Here is an 18,447-nt window from a genome sequence, read left to right as displayed (position 1 = left end):
AAGAAGGGACAGCAAAATGACTTTCTGCCTAAGAGCTTCATTTTATTTTATCCTCACCCTCAAAACAACTCCCAAAGCCAATTTCTGCTGGGGAGCTCAGATCCAGGCACAGAAGATGCATCACAGCAAGATCCCAAAGGCCACGAGGCCCACGTCAGGTGCGTGTCTCAGTTTTGGGGGTTGTTTCTATTCTCTGGAGATTATCATTTATGTAGTTCAAATGCAAAGAGCACAATTCTCTAAAACAATGCTTTCAAGGGAAGATATGCAGCTATTGAGCCTCATTCTGTTCAGAACAAACACAAGTGTGTGCGCGCACACACACACACACACACACACACACTCGCCAGACCCCTCCCACACCATGTCAACTATCAGAACAGTATTCACACAGTACTTTACTCTTGTCACAGACTCCGATTCATGAACTCACTTGGCCCTTAAGGCAACACCCTGAGGTAGGCCAGCATGGTATTGTCACCTCTCTGCAAATGAGAGGCACCTACAGTGAGGAGGTTTTGGTAAAGTCGCACACTGAGTTGCCACATTCTGTTATCGAGTGGCTCCCGACAAATGATTGAAGACAAAAAAATAACAGTCCAGGGAGCCATTGCTGGCTTGCTTTCTTCCTTCCCTTGCCCCTCTCCCAAAGTGCATGTATGTTGAATGTGTGTTACAAGCCAGCATCAGGGAGCGTCTTCTGTATCTTACTAACTTGTGCAATGAATAGTTAGGACATTTCTTTTCAGTGAGTAACGTCAGGGTGATGGACAACCAAGTCAGTGTTTCTGAGGGCCTGTCACCCACATTGAACAGATCATTTAGAGCCAGTGACTCTGGGAAAGATAGACCTTGTGAATGATAACAAGATTGCGCTGAGAAGGGAATGCTCAGGAGCTTCTGGTATTTGTGGAACTGATAACTCTAGGGTAGTTCCCAGTCAAGAAGAACTTCAGCTCATCTTTGCCATTGTACAGGCTTGCTCACACTTCACCTGGACCCACCTTTACCTCTCAGAGGGCATCAACAGTAGTCATGACCTTGAAAAGTCTCAAGATATCTACAGAGCTTCCCTCCACCTGACTGGAGCATCCTAGAGACTGTCCATTTTGCAGTGCTGGGGATTGAACCTAGGACCTCAGCTCGTGCTCGGCAAGCGTTCTACCACTGAGCCATACCCCCAGCACCGCATGCTGGAGACCTTTGTCCATTAATTATGGACCTTGCCTCTCAGTTCTCTCTCTTCAAGAAAATGTAGGACTGGGAGTCCTTGCCCAGTATGTGTGAGACCTGGCACTACCACACACACACACACACACACACACACACACACACACACTCACACACACTCACACACACACAGTGTGAGTTTGAAGAGAGAGAATTTGATTGAAGGAAATTCAGGATATCTCTGGGGAAGCCACTAACATATTCAGTTTAATACTGCCTTCAATGACTAAAGTGACTTCAAACTCTAGAGAGTTAGCTCTTCCAACCAAGCAAATTCCAAATGTGCCCCCATCTCTCTGTCTCTCTCTGTCTCTCTCTGTCTCTCTCTCTCTCTCTGTGTGTGTGTGTGTGTGTGTGTGTGTGTGTGTATGTATATATGTGTATTGGGGAGGATGAGAGACAGAAAGGGAGAAATACAAATTAGAATATTCTCAAAATCAGTCCCACCAAACTCACATTTTATTTTAGCAGATTTCTTGAATTGTCAGTGGTGCATTAAGTAAAATACCCTCTTGGCAAATCACCTCCGTCTCCCACGTCAGACATTGTTGATAAGGTTTAAAAGAAAACCAAAGGGTGATTTTGACAACTCTCTCAATCAGGGCTGTTCCCTGCACCTGGAGTTAAAGCCCCTCCCTGTTTTCTATTCCTGGTTAAAATAGAAAAGGCCGGGGTGGGGGGTGGGGGAGAAAAACCAAGGAAATCATTTCTGAGTCTTTTGCCTAAGATCAAGTGTTGAAGGAAACCAAAGGACCTGCCTAGACGGTGCTGCTTTACAGACACTTCTGAAAACCCTGAACTGAAGAATGGAGAGTGGCATAGAGTCAAAAGGGCAAGACAATGACCTGAAAAACTAAGAAAGACTGTCAGCTTTGAAAGGGGCCATATGGACTATTGAGGACAAATGCTGCATGTAACAGGAGAGGGAAAGGGGCTTCGAAGTCCTGCAGAGAGACTGCAGGGGCGCCTGGCAGCTTGGACTCCTGGTGAGTGCTCTCCACTGCCCCCTGCCTCTTTCAGCGGGTAAAGCGTGGGGCACTGCAGAAGGTGCTCAGGATTTGAATCAGCTAGTGGCACAGAGGTGGAGAGAAGGAAGGGATTTCAAAATTGATGGTGAATTTAGAAGGATGCTTTTAATAGGATACATTTTACCAATTCAGCCATTTTTTAAGTGAAATTACTGCTCTCACTTATTGAAAGTTTGCCATATGGCAGTCACGTGTCAAGGCAACCACATGCTATTTATTACCATACAGTCACTATATAAGATTAGATATCATCATTCCTATTTCCCTCCACACAGCAGGAAGTAGCAAAACTTGGGTTCAAATTCAAATGCTACGAGTGCAGTGGAATCTGTACCTGTATCTGCCATTGATGGCCATAAAATGGTCAATCCGGGTCAGATAAGATCATCCACAGGTGATGCTAAATTTTCATTATTAAATTTATGAAAAAAAATGGTACAGTGGCCATTCTTGTTGGCTGCCCAGGATCTATGTCTCCTATTTCAGAGTAATGATACCCCAAACTCCCTTTCAGGGACTTCTCCTCCTCCATTCTTTGCTATGTAAGATTGATGGAGAAAGATTCTGCCCTTACCTCCAAGGTGAGCCCCTGACCAGCAATGCTGTGCCTTGATCACAAGGTCAGCTGTGGATAGACACATAATTCAGTGAGGCCAATCAAGTGTTAGGAAGTGCTTATTGGGGCCCTCTGAAAGAAGCTCTTCTGGGAATGCTACCAGGTGAGATGTTCTCTCTTCCTAGTGCCTTGACCAAGGACAAACTCCAGGAGCTACTGGCAGCTGTCTTGTCACTCTGAGGATAGCCACCTTTAGAATGGAGGCAACTATATGCACAGTGCAGAACAGAGAGGGAAAGTATCCGGGTTCATGGGGATGTCACTGCCATTGTGTTAAGCTTTGTCTGAAGTCAGAACAATCTTTGGGTTTTTAGATAGCTGAGATCATAATTTCTCCTTATTTATACAGCCATTTTGAGTTGGGTTTTCTGTTCCTCGAAGCTTCAGCATTTTGAACAGATACAAACAGGTGGACCATATGGTGTCCCCATAATCCATGATGGACACTTGAGGCCTGCAAATGCTCTGAGCACCCCACTGTTGTTCTGCAATCAGTGGTGAAGTTTCCACTGATCCCTTTCCATGAAGTTCATTAGAAATCGTCCCTCTTTAGAGTGCCAAAAATATGCTGAGAGGATGAAGAAAAAAACTGAAGATGTCTGCAGCAAGCCATAAACTACTTCCCACACCTACTTAAAGTTTAAGGACTGCTTTAATACTCCATGTTTAATTGTTAATTGAGAATTTAAAAATCAAAAATGCCAAGTTTGCCTTCGATGAGATGGAAAATTATGCTGCTGTAGAAGGTAACATAATGTAAAACAGCCAACATTACCAAGGCACACAAATGTTTTTGGTATGTAAAATTGCTTTGTAAAATATTTGCTCCATCTGCTGAAAGCGGCAAAGACAATTTTCCCTTGATAGCTAATGGCCCATTTCGGCTGGGTGGCAAGTGATTCGCTGCGGTGGCGGCTCTCATTAAACAGAATGGTGAAAATGCGGTATATAATTCCATACTTATGTAGCATTATCCACTCGCTGCTTCTCGAGGAGTCTGTCCCTCATTATCGAGGCCTCCACCTTGCACCGACACGCGGGCCTGGTAGTCGATTTCACTCGAGAAGCTTTTTGTCCAACTGAGGCACATATGTTGCGCTTCCATTCCAAAGCTCAGCGCAGCCGCTCCGCGCCGACCCACACGCCTGAAAGGCTCATTCCCCTGTAACTTTGCAGCGGTTTCTCTTCCCCCCTCTCCGCAGGCGGCCGGGGCATTCTTCCTGGGCTCTCTCTGTCGCGCTGCATGCTGGGGGTTTCAATAGATAAAGATTAAGCACTTCTTGAAATTCTTAATTGAACTTTGCACATACACAAACGCAGGGAAAGATTCCCCACCCCGGGGACAGAACTGCCCTCGTAAAGGGCTGACAAACATCGTCCTTGGTGCTCGGTGAGTCTGAGATCTCTCCCTTTCAGGGAGTTGTTTCCACTACGCCCCGAATTACTCCAACATCTGCTAGAGGAACAGTTTGAAATAAATACAGTGATCCAGGGTGGTTTAAAAAGAGAAGAATACGCTCATGTTTGGGGAATGATATTAGAAAGTAGTTACAGCAGCAAGGGGCTGGTGTTTCACACATTTTCTTTCTTTCTTTTTTTTTTTTTAACGTGGGAAAACGGTTTCTGAGGAAATTATATTGAAAAATAAGAGCAACATCGACGACGTCCATATGACCATTTCACAGACGATGCCATATTTTTAAAGTGGAGACTATGCAGATTGAAAATCAACCGTTAAGTGGAAGTAGCCGTGATCACTTCGATTGGTAATTGGTTTCTTCCTTTCCAGGTAGAGAAATGCTGGTTGAGAAAATTGCATATGCTGATGAAAGCTCTTTAATTGAAAATTAAAAACAAAAGAAAACACATGTGCCCTTTGGACTTGATTTTTTTTTTTTTTCCTGTTCAAGTAGTGGTGGAGAGGAGTGGATCTGTGCCATGAAATGAGAGGCCATCAGGAGATTTCATATTTTAATTTTGTACAAAAGGATCGGGCAGCAGCTCCGTTTCTTAATCAGAGCCAGGGGCTGGACCTTCTTTGATCTTTCCACACCTACAGATGCATGTACTTGAGGCAGATGTAGCAGCATTATATAGCGATTGTTTTCTTTCTCCAGACCACGCCAGCATAATAAATCAGTGAATTCCAAAGTGGGGTTTTTGCTGGAACTGGCACAGTGACAAGAAGTCTGAGTCTTCTCAAGGGCATCCCTTGCTCAGCCAGGGGGCACTGAGGACAGACGACCAGAAGCAAATGGCGCAGCCGCCGTCAGAGCAGAGTAAAACTCATTTTGAATCCGTTCCAGATACCCACGCCGGCTCTGTGGTTTTCAGCAGAGCAGACATTTCCCAAAGAACTCCAACGGGGACTTCCTGGATGTGAACACACTAACCAATTCTCGTTCCTCTCATCTTTTGCTTTATTCCTTCCTTCCACGCTGTTATTGCGAAAAACTGGCAGTTAAATTCAATTGATTCAAAATATTCGGGATCCATATGGCCGCCAACCCTGGAGCTGAAGCCGCGATAGCGCCTCACTGCTGTTTCCAAGCATTTGCCTCTCCTCCAGTCCCCAGATGGTGGGAGTAACATTTAAACCTCCTTTTCTCTGCCTTGTACAATAGACCTTGGCACCATTTCAACTGTTTACTCCGGTAATTAACAGCTCTGATACCACAACAATTACAACTCCTACACTCTCACCACAATAATGCTATGAATTAGTGAGAGCTAATGGCTGGAAGGTAGAGTGTTTCCAGACTGTGAGATCTGTGCATTTTTAGAATAAAATAAAAGGTACAAACAGCGCGCTTGCAGTAGACAATGATTACCTAGTAATTAGTTTACACAAAGCTTCCTATTTAATGGCAAAACGCTGTAATTAACGTGTGACAGAAAATCAAAGGGTACTTTGTAAGCATATGAAAAATTAACACTGCAGGCCCATAGCTTTATGTACTGATTAGAAGCATATTAAATCAATAGGACACACAAACCAACAGCTTGTCGAGCTGACTATTATAGGTCCTCGGAAGGGGTACCCTGGCTTTCATTTCACTTGGGGAGGCAATTTTCCTTCTCCTGTCACCGTCCTCGGGCATAGAGAAGCACCTCAGACTCAACTCTGGCTGCGTCATGAAAATGACCATTGAACTGGAAGAACACATTCTAAGTCATTCTCAGAGATAAGGAAAAATATGTAAATGATTAAGACTTTCCAATGACGGTGGTGACGTGCTGCTACACTAATTAGAAAAGACACCAACTGGAACCAGAAAATGAAGCAACCAGACTCCATCTTTTGGTCTGAATAATTTCTACTCTGTCAAGCCTCTTTATTCAACCCATTAGGAAGTTCAAACACATGGTATTGTTTTCTATTTTAAAATGATATCAAGGTTTATTCTTTTCAAAAGCCTTATCTGGGAAAATCGTATAATAGGAACCACCGACTCTACATTCTGATCTTTAATACCACAGTCCTCTACTGTGAGAGCTGATTATCACAACATTCAAGAAGCCGATGGGATCCTAAAGGATCTACCAACTAAAGAAAGATTAAATTATTTGTAACTGCTCAATATTGCTTGATTTTGTTATAATGAAAATTTCTATTATTAGTATAATAAAAGCAATACTTGAACTCTCATGTGCGAAGTCCATTGCTTGCCAGAACAGGATTATCTCATTTGTCTGGTTGTCTTCACCTCCCCATGAGGCAAGTGCTCATATTACCCCTGTTTACAGATAGGAGTGGAGACCTGGGGGGGGTGGGCTGCAGTGATCTGCCTGTGTGTCTCTGCCAAGCAAGGGACTATAACCTAGGCATGCCTGGGCAATGGAACCTCATGAAGATGACCAGCTCTTGGTGGCTCTGAATGTTTACTGAATTGTTGAGGGTTTGACTCTCTGACTAGCTTCTTCCAGCATTCATTCTGCTTAAAAGGGAGTGCACCATGTCAACCTAAAACAGGAAACTAAAAAAATAAAATAAAATCCTCAAAAACAAAAACAACAAACAAACAAAAACCAAACAAAATATTTGGTTCCTCATAGGAAAAAACAGGTTTTAAATAGGGTTTTAAATGCTCATCGTAGTTTTAATGCTACCCCAGATTGTAAAGGTAGGCTGCTCAAAGCTTTTCAAGAATTGACAAGCTCATATGATCATGACAGTGTATTAAGTTGAGAAAGGCACTGAAAACTGTCACCCCATGAATAGCCCAAAGGTGATGTGTACAACTCCCTCTCCTCACTCATACATATAAAGGAGTACTTGAGGCAGTTGGTTGCAAGATCCAGAATCCCAGGGCCTCCCTGGCAGGCTCCCCCTCTGCAGCTAAGTATGTATTGATTTCCCTCCTCACCTCCCAGTTCACCACCTTGAGGAAAAAGGAAGAAATTGGAGAGCAGTGGCTGTGTTCTAGGGACATCTGTGCTTTCTCCAAGACTCTGTGGAAAGCAGAAAACCTGCCATAACGGCAGCACGTGGTTCAGGTCACAAAGGCAAGGACCTACAGGGGAATACTTCTCTGGTGTCTCTTCTAACTGTTTTGACTGGATGTGGCAAGAGCATTGGGCTGGGAGTTAGATGTGGGTCCCCAGCCAGGCACAATCACTTGTCAGCCATATGAAACTGGGCAAGCCATTGACTTCCTGGGCATGTGTCTCCCCCTGAAAAAAAGGTGATCCCTTCCTTGTCAAATGGGTGTGAGAATAAATGAGTAAAACCTCAGAGTCTTCCTGAGTTTGAATGAAATAATTCTTGTACCGTGCTCAGCACAGTGCCTGGCACCCAGGAAGCAGGTATTCATTATTAATACTGAACAAAAGAAAAACCTCAAGCCCGGAACAGTGTTCATGGCTCTATACAATGCGCACTCCCCCCGGGTAGGCTAGGCAACTACCAAATACACAAAGATAGTTTAAGAAGTCAAGATTTTTTAGGATCTAAAAATAAACATAAAAAATAAATGAAAATCATTTATTTATAGCCTAATGATTAGGAAAAGTGGTGCTCTAGGTTTTTTAAGCCTAAAAACCTAGATTTTATTAACACCAGATGTTATGTTTCTGATATAAAATACAAATATTAGTAAAGATAATGATAAAAGAATATCCCTTGCGAGTAATGAAATAATAGTGACTATAAAGTACATTTTAATATCTAAAATAAAAGGGCAATCCAGTGCTGGTAAGGCTGTGGTAGTGCTAGTATGCTTATTCGCTATTTGCTTTGGAAATTTGTACCATCATCTTGGAAACATGGCAGCATATAACGAAAGTGGTAAAGAGTTCTCCTCATAATAAAGCAGGCTACTTGTGGGTCTCTAGGGAGGCAATTCAACTTAAGCAAAAGAGGTACACATCAAAACTAAGAGTGAAAACAAACAAAACTTTTCTTCTTCCACCAAAATATTTAAAAAATGCTAGAAATAACCTAAATTTTCAATTAAGTGAATTATTTTATATATTAGAATTCATCTATATAAAGGAATGTTATATAGCCATTAATTGTGATGACTATGTATAAACATGGAGAATGGTTACAATCTGATGTTTAATTAGCATATGTTCTATTATTGTTACAATGAAAGATAGATGCTGCACGTTTGGAATCTGGTACACAAAAATGAAGACTATGTTTGGGGAAAGTGATTTTGTACTTATTTGGTTAAATATTTTTTTAATCTTGTTATTTTGTCTTTTAACTTTTCTAAAGATAACATGGTTATGAGGCAATGGTTCTTTGAGATCACCCAATAAATGCCTAAATTCCACGGGTTGCCTTGCCCAGCCAACCTACAATGACTCCTCTGACTCAGTTACAAGGGCATTCTGAGTGGACGGAGGTCTCACACAGAGATGCAGATGAGTGAGTTCTAAGGCATAAGGGGTTATTGGTTCTCCACTCAAAAACAGTGGATTTTGCTTGCTGACAGTTCTATACAAAGACAAAACAACCGCTGTGGCTTATTCTACCTTTTTTTCAGTTTGGGCTGTCTTGAATGAATTCCCCCCTCTTTGGTGACCTCCAAAGTAATACCCAGCGCCCAACAAAGTAAACCAAAACTACTGTACAAGTCAAGGTAAAGCTGCTCTTGCAAAAGGCTGACATAGCAATATTTAATAGCAGCATCCAAGAGCCAGTTCAATTTCTTTTTTCTTGTTAAGTGGTGAAATAGTGAAGCCATGAAGTTCATATCCCAGACTCTGTGGCAGAACTGAGGTAAAGAAGTAAACTGGCTTAGTTCTTTATTCAAAGGAACTGTTCATAAGATCTTTTACAGAGCAATGTCACCAGAAAATTCCTGCCACCAAGCCAATATCCCAGAATTGAGAGAGGGAAGATTCACTCTTAAAAAAAAAAAAAAGGAAAAAAATTGAAAAGAAAAAAGCTACAAGAAGGAGAAGTAGCACAGTAAGTGTACATAGGTCTTCCTAGGCTGTCTTAGGTAAGCGTACCCAGGAAGGCTTCTGCTCTGCTTAAACCTTTTTTCCTACTAGATGAAAACAAACACTCCCAAACGGTGAGCAGAGGGTTTGGAGTATGCACAAGTTTGGGTTCACTAAACCTTAACAAGCACGGGGCACTTGAGGAATGAGCTTACTGGAATCTGTTGAGGGGAGTAGATTTTGTTAAGTAGTAGGATGAAGAGAACAGGCTCAGCACCAAATTACAAAAAAAAAAAAAAAAAAAGAGTTGGCTTTTTCCTTGTGGCCATGATGCAACATTGTGCTTTCCCCAAATCACCTACATAGCTATACTGATTTGTCTGTGACTATGGTGTTGCAGCATCTATTGACTCCATGACTTTATTTCAAGTCTCAACTGCAACCAGCCAAGTAACTAATTCAAAATTAGAGTAGAAAAAAAAATAAGGATGATCTTTATATTAGATACTTGAGTCTACATTGAATCCTTTCTACATCTAAAACCAATATCTGCATAAGATGCAAGGGAATCTCAAAAAGGCCCAAACTCCCATAAACAGCACTGTTTTTAATCTGTTGCCTACAACATACCAATGAGAAAAATCATGGTATTGTATCATAAACTGCTATGCAAATGATGCTATTTGTAAGTATTAACATAATTTAGTGCTTACAGTCATATTCTCATTTCTAATAATTCTCCCAGAATGGAGTCTTTCTCTGGACTCTTAGCCTGCAGGATAGTCTTTCATCAAGAAGCTGAAATTTTTAATAACCTGCCAGCATATGTTTTGTATGTGCCAGGCTAGGCTTGATGACACAACGTCTTCATTATCAAAAGAAACAGGTCTACAAACTGTAATAGGACATTAAAAACATGCCTGTGCTCATAAAATAATGCTTTGATGTCTAAATGTGCACCATTACAATGGTCTTCTGGAACAAAGGAGAATTCTAATCCTAAATTCTCCATGGCTACACTCAATGGAGAACTGCAGTTCACCCTCACCTTCAATGCAGTTTCACTCTGAAGGTGAAAGAATGTCAATAATCATGTGTGTGTGTGTGTGTGTGTGTGTGTGTATGTGTGTATACACACTATATATATTTATACATATACAACATACATATATATATACATGTATATATACACAACACACACATATATATTATCTTCGTATATTATATAATACATATGTGTGTGTGTGTGTGTGTGTGTGTATCTTTAGAACTGCTTTATTTTTATTTTCACTTTTGGGTACTCACCACATCATGGCTAAGCATTGGCCTAAAACTAAAAAGATTTTTGAGTAACTGTTTTTTTCCTTGTTAAGTTTAAAAAAAAATGATTTAGACAGACTAGTAATTATTCAAGAGTTTCACACTTAATAACATTAACAATGCTGCCAAATGTATTTGGTGACAATTTAAATGTTTAAAATTATTGAAATTAAATAATGTACAGTGATTCTGCTAAGTACAATTCAGTGAGTGTCAGTATTGTAAATATTTCTTAAAGTCAAGTATTTCAAATTTATCATAGTATAATGTCAAGGAAATTCTTTAAAATTTTTTCTTTTGAAATACTGAGGCCAGCAAACACTCTGCACACTCAATTTTTTTAAAAAATTGTCAATGGACCTTTATTTTATTTATTTATTTATTTGTGGTGCTGAGAATCGAACCCATTGCCTCATACATGCTATGCGTGTGCTCTGCCACTGAGTCACAATCCCAGTCCCTGCACACTCAATTTTAAAAAATAAAACAGTCATACTTTTCTAAGGTTTAATCTCAACAATTTTGTTTAAGAAGGAAATTCTATATAGTGCGAAATGAAATCCCATTCAAAGAAAACATAAGAGAAACCTCCATGGGCCTCAAAATTAAATACATTTTCCTTTTTTTATTTTTTTCTAGAAGAGTAATTCACTTTGGTATCCTTTAAATAATATGTAAAAAGCTGGCCATGACAGGTACTGCATTTACTCCATTCCCTGACAAGGGGGGAAAAAGACCAGAATAGATCATGGGGAGAACCGTCACATTTGTCAAAGGGAAGTCTCTCTCCTGACTGTTCTCCAGATTTATCTATCATTTCACTTTCCCAAGAATAATGTGGTTCCCTCGAGTGTGCCCTCCCTTCCCGTCACTTGTGTCTTGATTCATGTCCCTCTGTAGTGGGATGCTTGAAGCAGATACAAATCACTTTTCACGGCCCACTGTTAGGTATACCAGGAGGGAAGGAACCAGTTAAGGGAACCTGAGTCTCACTTTTCCTAATCAGTAATGCTTTAAACAGTAGGGCTGCCAAAATGGAGGGGTAGGATCAAGAGAAGCCAGGGAAGCCTAGATCTCTGTGAGGTAAAAATGGAACAGCTTTTAGAGTGGTGAGTTTAATTTAAACATTAAACCATATAAAACTAATTATTAAACAAATTTGGAACACACTAAGAGGTCATCTTACCAATGTGCATGGAAAATCTTTACATTTTCTCTCAGATCCTAGGAACTCTTACCTACTACTCAGGTTTTGCTGGGAGATTTTCTACTAGGTATATTATTTTCTTGGCATCTCGCAGGGATTAGCAATTACATAAATTTTCTTGGATTGTTTTTAAAAAACACAACTGATGACAGAATGCTATTATACATTAGCTTCCAGGTGACAACCATTTGCTAATAGAATTTCTATCTCATAATAAAATATAGCTAGCTTAATAACGACATTTGATAGAAGCACACAATCAAGACCCTCATAGGGCAAATGGTGAGATGTGTAATGTTCCTGAATAAGATAAGAAAAAAATCACTTCCTAATTACATAATTGATTTGAAAATAGGAATAAAGGCTATCAGAGTCCAAATAAAGGATATTTAAAATAACCTAATGAATCCTTTTCATTTTTTATGCAAGCACAGGGGCACAAGAATGGCCTGTAGATGGGTGACAGAGTTGAGTCTAGAAGAGAGAACTTTCCTCTCCTCTCTGAGCCTTTGTTTGACTCCTAACTGTCCATGGTCACTATGGTTTAAGCCACCCTGAACACTTACTTGTGCCCACTTCTTGTTCCAGTCTTTAGAGCCGTATCTGTCACTCTCCTTTAACACCCACTTGTAGCAATTTAGATGGGAAGGAATGTCACAAAATGCCATCCCATTTCCTCCAAACTCTGAGTCCATTTTAAAGAGCCAGCGTTGAATTTTCAGGTGATCCGTCACCAGCTGGCTCAGCTGTTCTATCATCTGTAGGGCCAAGACAGGGCAGCGATTAGTAGAGCACATTCCTGGGATTCTTCCCACCATATTAACCTGGTGGTGGTACCCTACAAGTGTCTTCTCTTCACATAGTCGGTTCATTTGCTCCTCTTCTACTTATTAAGATAGGTTAAAGAATGTTAAGTAATGTATATATGACATGAAAAAACGTAGCCAATTAGACCAAACATGTCTAAAATCAGGTTGATGAGAAATTCCCAAATTATCACTTTGTTGGCTCCCCACCCCCATATTTTTTAATTGGTGTATTACAGTGGTACATAATGGTGGGATCTGTTACGTATTCATACATGCACACAACATAAGAACATAATTTGGTCAGTATCATTCCCCGGTATTTCCCCTTTTCTTTCTCTCCTTCCTTCCCTTTTTTTCCTCTACTCAGTAGTTTGAAGACTATAATTTTCATGAGGCCACCCCTCCTTTCACACCAAACCTTTCTTTTCCTTTCTCCTGTCTAGCTTCCTTATGAGAGAAAACACACGACCCTTGACCTTCTGAGTCTGGCTTATTTTGTTTAACATAAGGGTCTCAAGTTCCATCCATTTTCCTGCTAATGACATAATTTCATTTTTCTTTATTGCTGAATAAAACTCCATTATATATATATATGTCACATTTTCTTTACCCATTCATCCATTGGTGGACACCTAGGCTTGTTCCATAGTGTGGCTATTGTAAATTGTGCTGCCAAAAACATGGGTATTAATGTTGTTTGGCTTTGAAACGCAAAAGAAAAAAACCCCTTAAATATCTGTAATTGAATCTTGGTATTGTTTCCTTTCTTTTTCAGAGAATTATGTGTTTACTTATTGATTCCTCAAATGATTTTTTTTATAGTTTGAAGACTATAAAGAGTTATAGTCTTGAAAACTTTAACTGTTTGGAGCTTTGTTGAGCTTTTAAATGCCATAACCTATAAAACATTTAATTTTTTCCTCATTATCATACATGAAATGCATTTGTCTGGCTGGCCAAGTTTACTGTCTGCATGATATGAACACATATATTCCAGAACGAGGCAGATGAAGGAGAAGAAACACTGAGGGGAGCCTTCCTGGAATATACACTACCCCACATTTTATTGGAAGCATTCCCTCAAGAACTGACCTCAAATACATAGAAGTTTTAGGAATAGAAAAGAATCCCAAGCTTTAAAGTCAAAAGGATGACGACAGTAACAATAATACCTAAGATTACTGAACTCTGTTTATACAGGCCTTTGGCTCTGTATAAAGTTCTTCACATGAATTTTCTCATTAAATGCTCACAATGGCCTATGAGGATGGCATCATTGTTAGTTCCATTTTGCATCTGAACAGAGGCTGCTTGATTTAAACAACTTGCCCACAATCACACAGCACTGAGTGGCAGACCAAGGATTCCTCCCAGGTTGCTCTGACTCCAAACCCTAAGCTGGATCCCTTTCCAAGGTGCTGCCTACCCCAGTGTGCAGAGGGCGGGAGAAGGGCGAAGTGGAGAAAGAAGTCAGAGGAGGAGCCCGAGAAGCAACTCAGTTGACGGTCAATAAGCCATTTGGGGTGTGTTTGAATCTGACAAAAGTCTATAACATGACTTCTTAGTTATAAGTAGTACTGTCCTATTAGAGCCTTGCAGAAAAACCGCTTATTAGATTATGAAATGATTTTTGTCTCATCTTCTCATTAGATTTTCCAGTCTCTACTTCCCAGAAGGCAACAAAAGGGCGCTTGGCCTTGTTCTTGGAAATGGCTCCTGCATTGGAACTCTCCACAGAGAGTTGATGCCTTTTCTTCACTCACCAAATGGATTTCTGAAACCTTATTTGAAACTAAAGAGTGTGAAAGGAGTCAAGATGGATAAGTTCTGTTGCAGTCTGGAGCTGTAAGATCAAAATGATTTTGTTTAAAGGCACAATCTGTTCACTTGAATTGTGTCTACGCAGCAAGTGCTATTAGAGAGGGTACTTGACACCGCAGTGTGGAAGAAACAGCAAAATGGCCACACTTGGGGGTCCCTAAAACCTCAAGCAAATATGGGATGTTCAGTCAGATTGGCAATGAAATTGTTTTAGCTCCCTAATTATCAAGTAGAGTCTCTGGATGATTTGGGTGTTCAAATGACAAGTCTACGCATACAGTAACAAACACAGCCTAGGAAGCTTTTCTAACGTGTCTTCCAAAATCATACCTCTTGTTCTCTAATGTGTGGAGAGGACAGATTCTACATTTAGTCATACTTTCCTGTATTGTGATCATGCTTGGAAAAAGTGGAAATGGCCATAGTTCCAGATAAAATTCTGTTGCTAGTCTAAGGAAAGGTGTTCTGGCATAGTGTTTTCCCCCCATATATTTGGATATATTGTATATTTGGAGCTTTCAACTACTAACAGAATTATTATTTGTTTCTTCCAAATCCTATTATTTGTCACTTCTAAGAATCCTATAAATGGGCGTCCTTTGATGGATCCCCTACAGTAATGAAAACAATCAATAGTATTGTAAAGACTGCACCACTGGAAAGAATTATGTGCTATCTTTAAGTGAAAATTGAACAGTGCTTTAAAATAGCATTGCCATTTTTGATTATTTAACCAAAGCTGTCGATATTTCATATGAAGCACATGCCAGAAAGGGAACTTGTGTGGTTACTTTATGGATCAAAATAGGAAGTGCTCTCTGTGCACATGCTAGATTTGTAAAAAAAAAATAATAATGATAATCAGTTAATCATAAACTGAATGACTTTATCCTATTTCCAAACATTTGTTATTTTTTGTTTGAGTTTATCTGTTCAAAAGATATAATATTTTTTAGTTGTGATTCACTTTATACAGTAAAGAGCAGAAATAGAAAAATGACTGCTGCAAAAATCCAACTAATACTCAGGAATACTTATTAACCTAAGATAAAATAATCACAGCTTTCTTTCACCAGCTTTAAGTTTATGATGCACATTGGTAAAAAGTCAGTGTTATTGATTCATTACCATCTGCAGATTCAAAATACTGAAACGCTCAGATCGATTAGGTAGGGTAGTCACTCTCTGGAAAAATCTCAAAGGAGTACTTCAGTTCTTGATGACTTCAGATGTATGTTTTCCAAACAGAGTAGAACTCAGTAGTAACTTGGTTTATTGTGATACAATCTGTACATACCACAGATGGAATAAGATCCCTCAAATCTGATGGAAAGGTTTTTAATCTTACTTCTGAATAATGGTATTCAGGGTTTTACTGCATTAAATGTGATTACATCTTTAACCACAATTAACATACAAAGCCCTCAAATATGTTAGAGCAAAGACTGCCTGAGTCATCGTCAGTGAAGATGAAGCTAAGACTCAGTATAAATATTACAAGACGTTTTAAAGCCTTGGAGATCATTTCATGTAACATGCATGCATGAACTTGTGTCATTTTAAGGTATATTTTGGTTGTATTAAGTCTGCCAGTCAAAAATTTGACCACGAAGCAGAGTCAAGCAACCTACCTTGTTTTCTTCAAATTCCAGTAGAGGCAAAGACTATGGGAGCCCCAGGGGCCCTCTCCATCCCACTTCCACTAAAATTGCTTATGCCTTTGCAAGACTGTACTTCCTCCAGGAGTCCACACATTGCCAGAAACATTCTAGCAAGACTGAGACACTATAGGGCAATTTAATAAGTTCACCGTGCCTTCAAACTAGTCTCTGCAAGGTATGATCTGTTGAAAGCTTGATTTGGGGGGTCAATGGCTATCATGAGCAGGCCACTGAGAGTAGAAAGCCTAAACACTGGCCCTCATAAACTGCCTCATTGTGAATACTTCCTAGAAGCGAGTAGGAGAGATAATTTGTGATTGGCTCAGAGTGATGGTCAAGAGATGGACTGAAACAGAGGTTAGGAATGTTAATGGCCTTTTGTTTTTTAATTTTCTTTATTATGATAACAGATGGCAGTTAAATGAAAGAACACCTGCCAGGGCTGACTCAAAGAGAAAATGCTTCCAGTGGCTAGTGTATTTCTCTAAGTATTTGGGGACCTAACCATGTGTTGGAAGAGCGCAGAGCCGCAGACCCGGTCCAGAGGAAAACCGGAAGCAGTTTTGTTCCTAGAGCCAGTTCACTTGACCTCTGTGGGATCTTTCTCCTCTTCTCTTTAGGGCCCTTTGGAGGAACCAAAGCTTTTTTACAGGAACAAGGCTATCTACAGCACTCTGCAACTTGACCTGGCAGGGAGGTTCACTCCCTGGAGCTTCCCAAACTTGCTTCTGTTAGCCAAAACAGACTCCCATGTCTCTAGGGTCCTACTACATGGCTGACTGGGTGATACAGTGATGAACTAATCCAGGTGAAGGTATTAAATATTGAGGGTGGATTAGCCCACATGATACCCAATTGGAGTCTTCAATGTCTTCATCCAACTGAGTAAATACTTTGGAAATCCCAGCAATTTTTACAGGACCAATAGGAAGATGCTTTAAAACTTGAAGGCCCAATGTAGATCCCTTCCAATCCACTCAAGTATTTCTATATTCTTCATTGGGTAGGGCTAACTCCAAATCCCCTGAATTTGCACAAAATCAAGAGGCTAGGAAATATTTGAACAGAGCCTTATTGGTCGACCCCACATACCTGTTGAAAATTAAAGAGGGTGTATATCCCAGGAGGGACAGGCACATTGGCTTTGTCAAAGATCTGTTTACTTCCGGACTTGGTGCTGTAAAGGTGGACGAGTTCAGGCTCTGTGCCCAAGATGGGCACATCTAACATGTCAGCCACGGCCAAGTCATCTCTGTGGAGGAACCCGCCCACGATGTAGGCCTCTCTTCCCTGGATGAGATGCTTTATTCTTTTGATTGCCTTGGGACTGTACATCAGGTGAGTGGCCAAGCACATGTGATGCTTCTGGGGGAAGATCAGATTATTCCTGTTAGAAGGTGTCCTTTCTCTAGTCCATACACCTAATTTATAATGTGGCACATAATAAATACATTATTAATAGCAGGGTGGGTTATGACCTATCCTGTTGTTCAGCAGTTTAAATTGATAAAAGCTGTTGGGGTGAGGGTCCATAATCGCTCACATCTTTAGTGTGTTAGAAATAGGCTCACTGGGAATAGAACTAATTACTACACATCTGTATTTATTTGATCCACGTGGAATTATCCTTCTGTCAGAAGGAAAAGAGGCTGGCGGCCTTTGGATAATAGTGATTCATCTCTGCAACACTTCTGGTGTGGTTTAACACTAAAGTGTCTAGAAAATCAATACCAAAAAATGAAGAAAAAAGCCCCATAGTATATTCTGCACTATACAGACCCCTAATCTGGCAATTTAAAAAAAATGTTTCAGCAGGAAAGAGGGGCTTCACTTGATATCCTCTTTCCACAATTCTATCACAAAGTCCATTTCTGAGAATATGCACTTTTGTAGTGAGTACCAATAGTTTCTAGGTAACCGTTTTGGAAAGGATTCATGAATAGAAATTATTTGAAAATTCCAGAAAAACTCAAATTTATTTTCCAATGACAAATTCTTTTTATTTTATTTTGACTAGTTAGACCCAGCTCAGCAATGCATGTGACTGTCTTATTTAATTAATTAAGTCATTCTATCTATGCCTAATAGGAGCAGAGGACAGAACCATATGGTCAGCACACGCCAGAACTAATACAGCCATGTTTCTGTTTTCAAGGAGTGGGGAACCAAATAAGAATACTTAACACATGACTAATTCAAGGTAAATGAGACCATGGGGATCTACCGAGTTCCTCAGAGGTATCAGGGGAGAGAGGCAAAGTCCATAGAGTGGTAGAGAAAGCTGAAAAGGCAAGTTACTCATTCTCCTTGAGCTTCAGTTTCCTTATCTGTAAAATGGGTATCTCACAGGGATGCTGTG

General features: G+C 40.2%; 1 protein-coding gene across 1 annotated transcript in view; it reads right to left on the bottom strand.

Moving 5' to 3' along the window:
• Positions 1–18,447, bottom strand: part of Iqch (IQ motif containing H) — a 195,495-nt gene that overhangs the window by 57,487 nt on the left and 119,561 nt on the right. Inside the window, exon 14 of the mRNA XM_071607335.1 lies at positions 12,364–12,555. Within this exon, the coding sequence (XP_071463436.1) occupies positions 12,364–12,555 (192 nt within the window). The remainder of the gene's footprint in view (positions 1–12,363; positions 12,556–18,447) is intronic.

The sequence above is a fragment of the Marmota flaviventris genome, chromosome 2, assembly GCF_047511675.1.
Source record: "Marmota flaviventris isolate mMarFla1 chromosome 2, mMarFla1.hap1, whole genome shotgun sequence".
In the NCBI taxonomy this organism is placed as follows: Eukaryota; Metazoa; Chordata; class Mammalia; order Rodentia; family Sciuridae; genus Marmota; species Marmota flaviventris.
The sequence above is the reverse complement of the archived record's forward strand: the minus strand, read 5'-3'. Positions and strand labels throughout refer to the sequence as shown.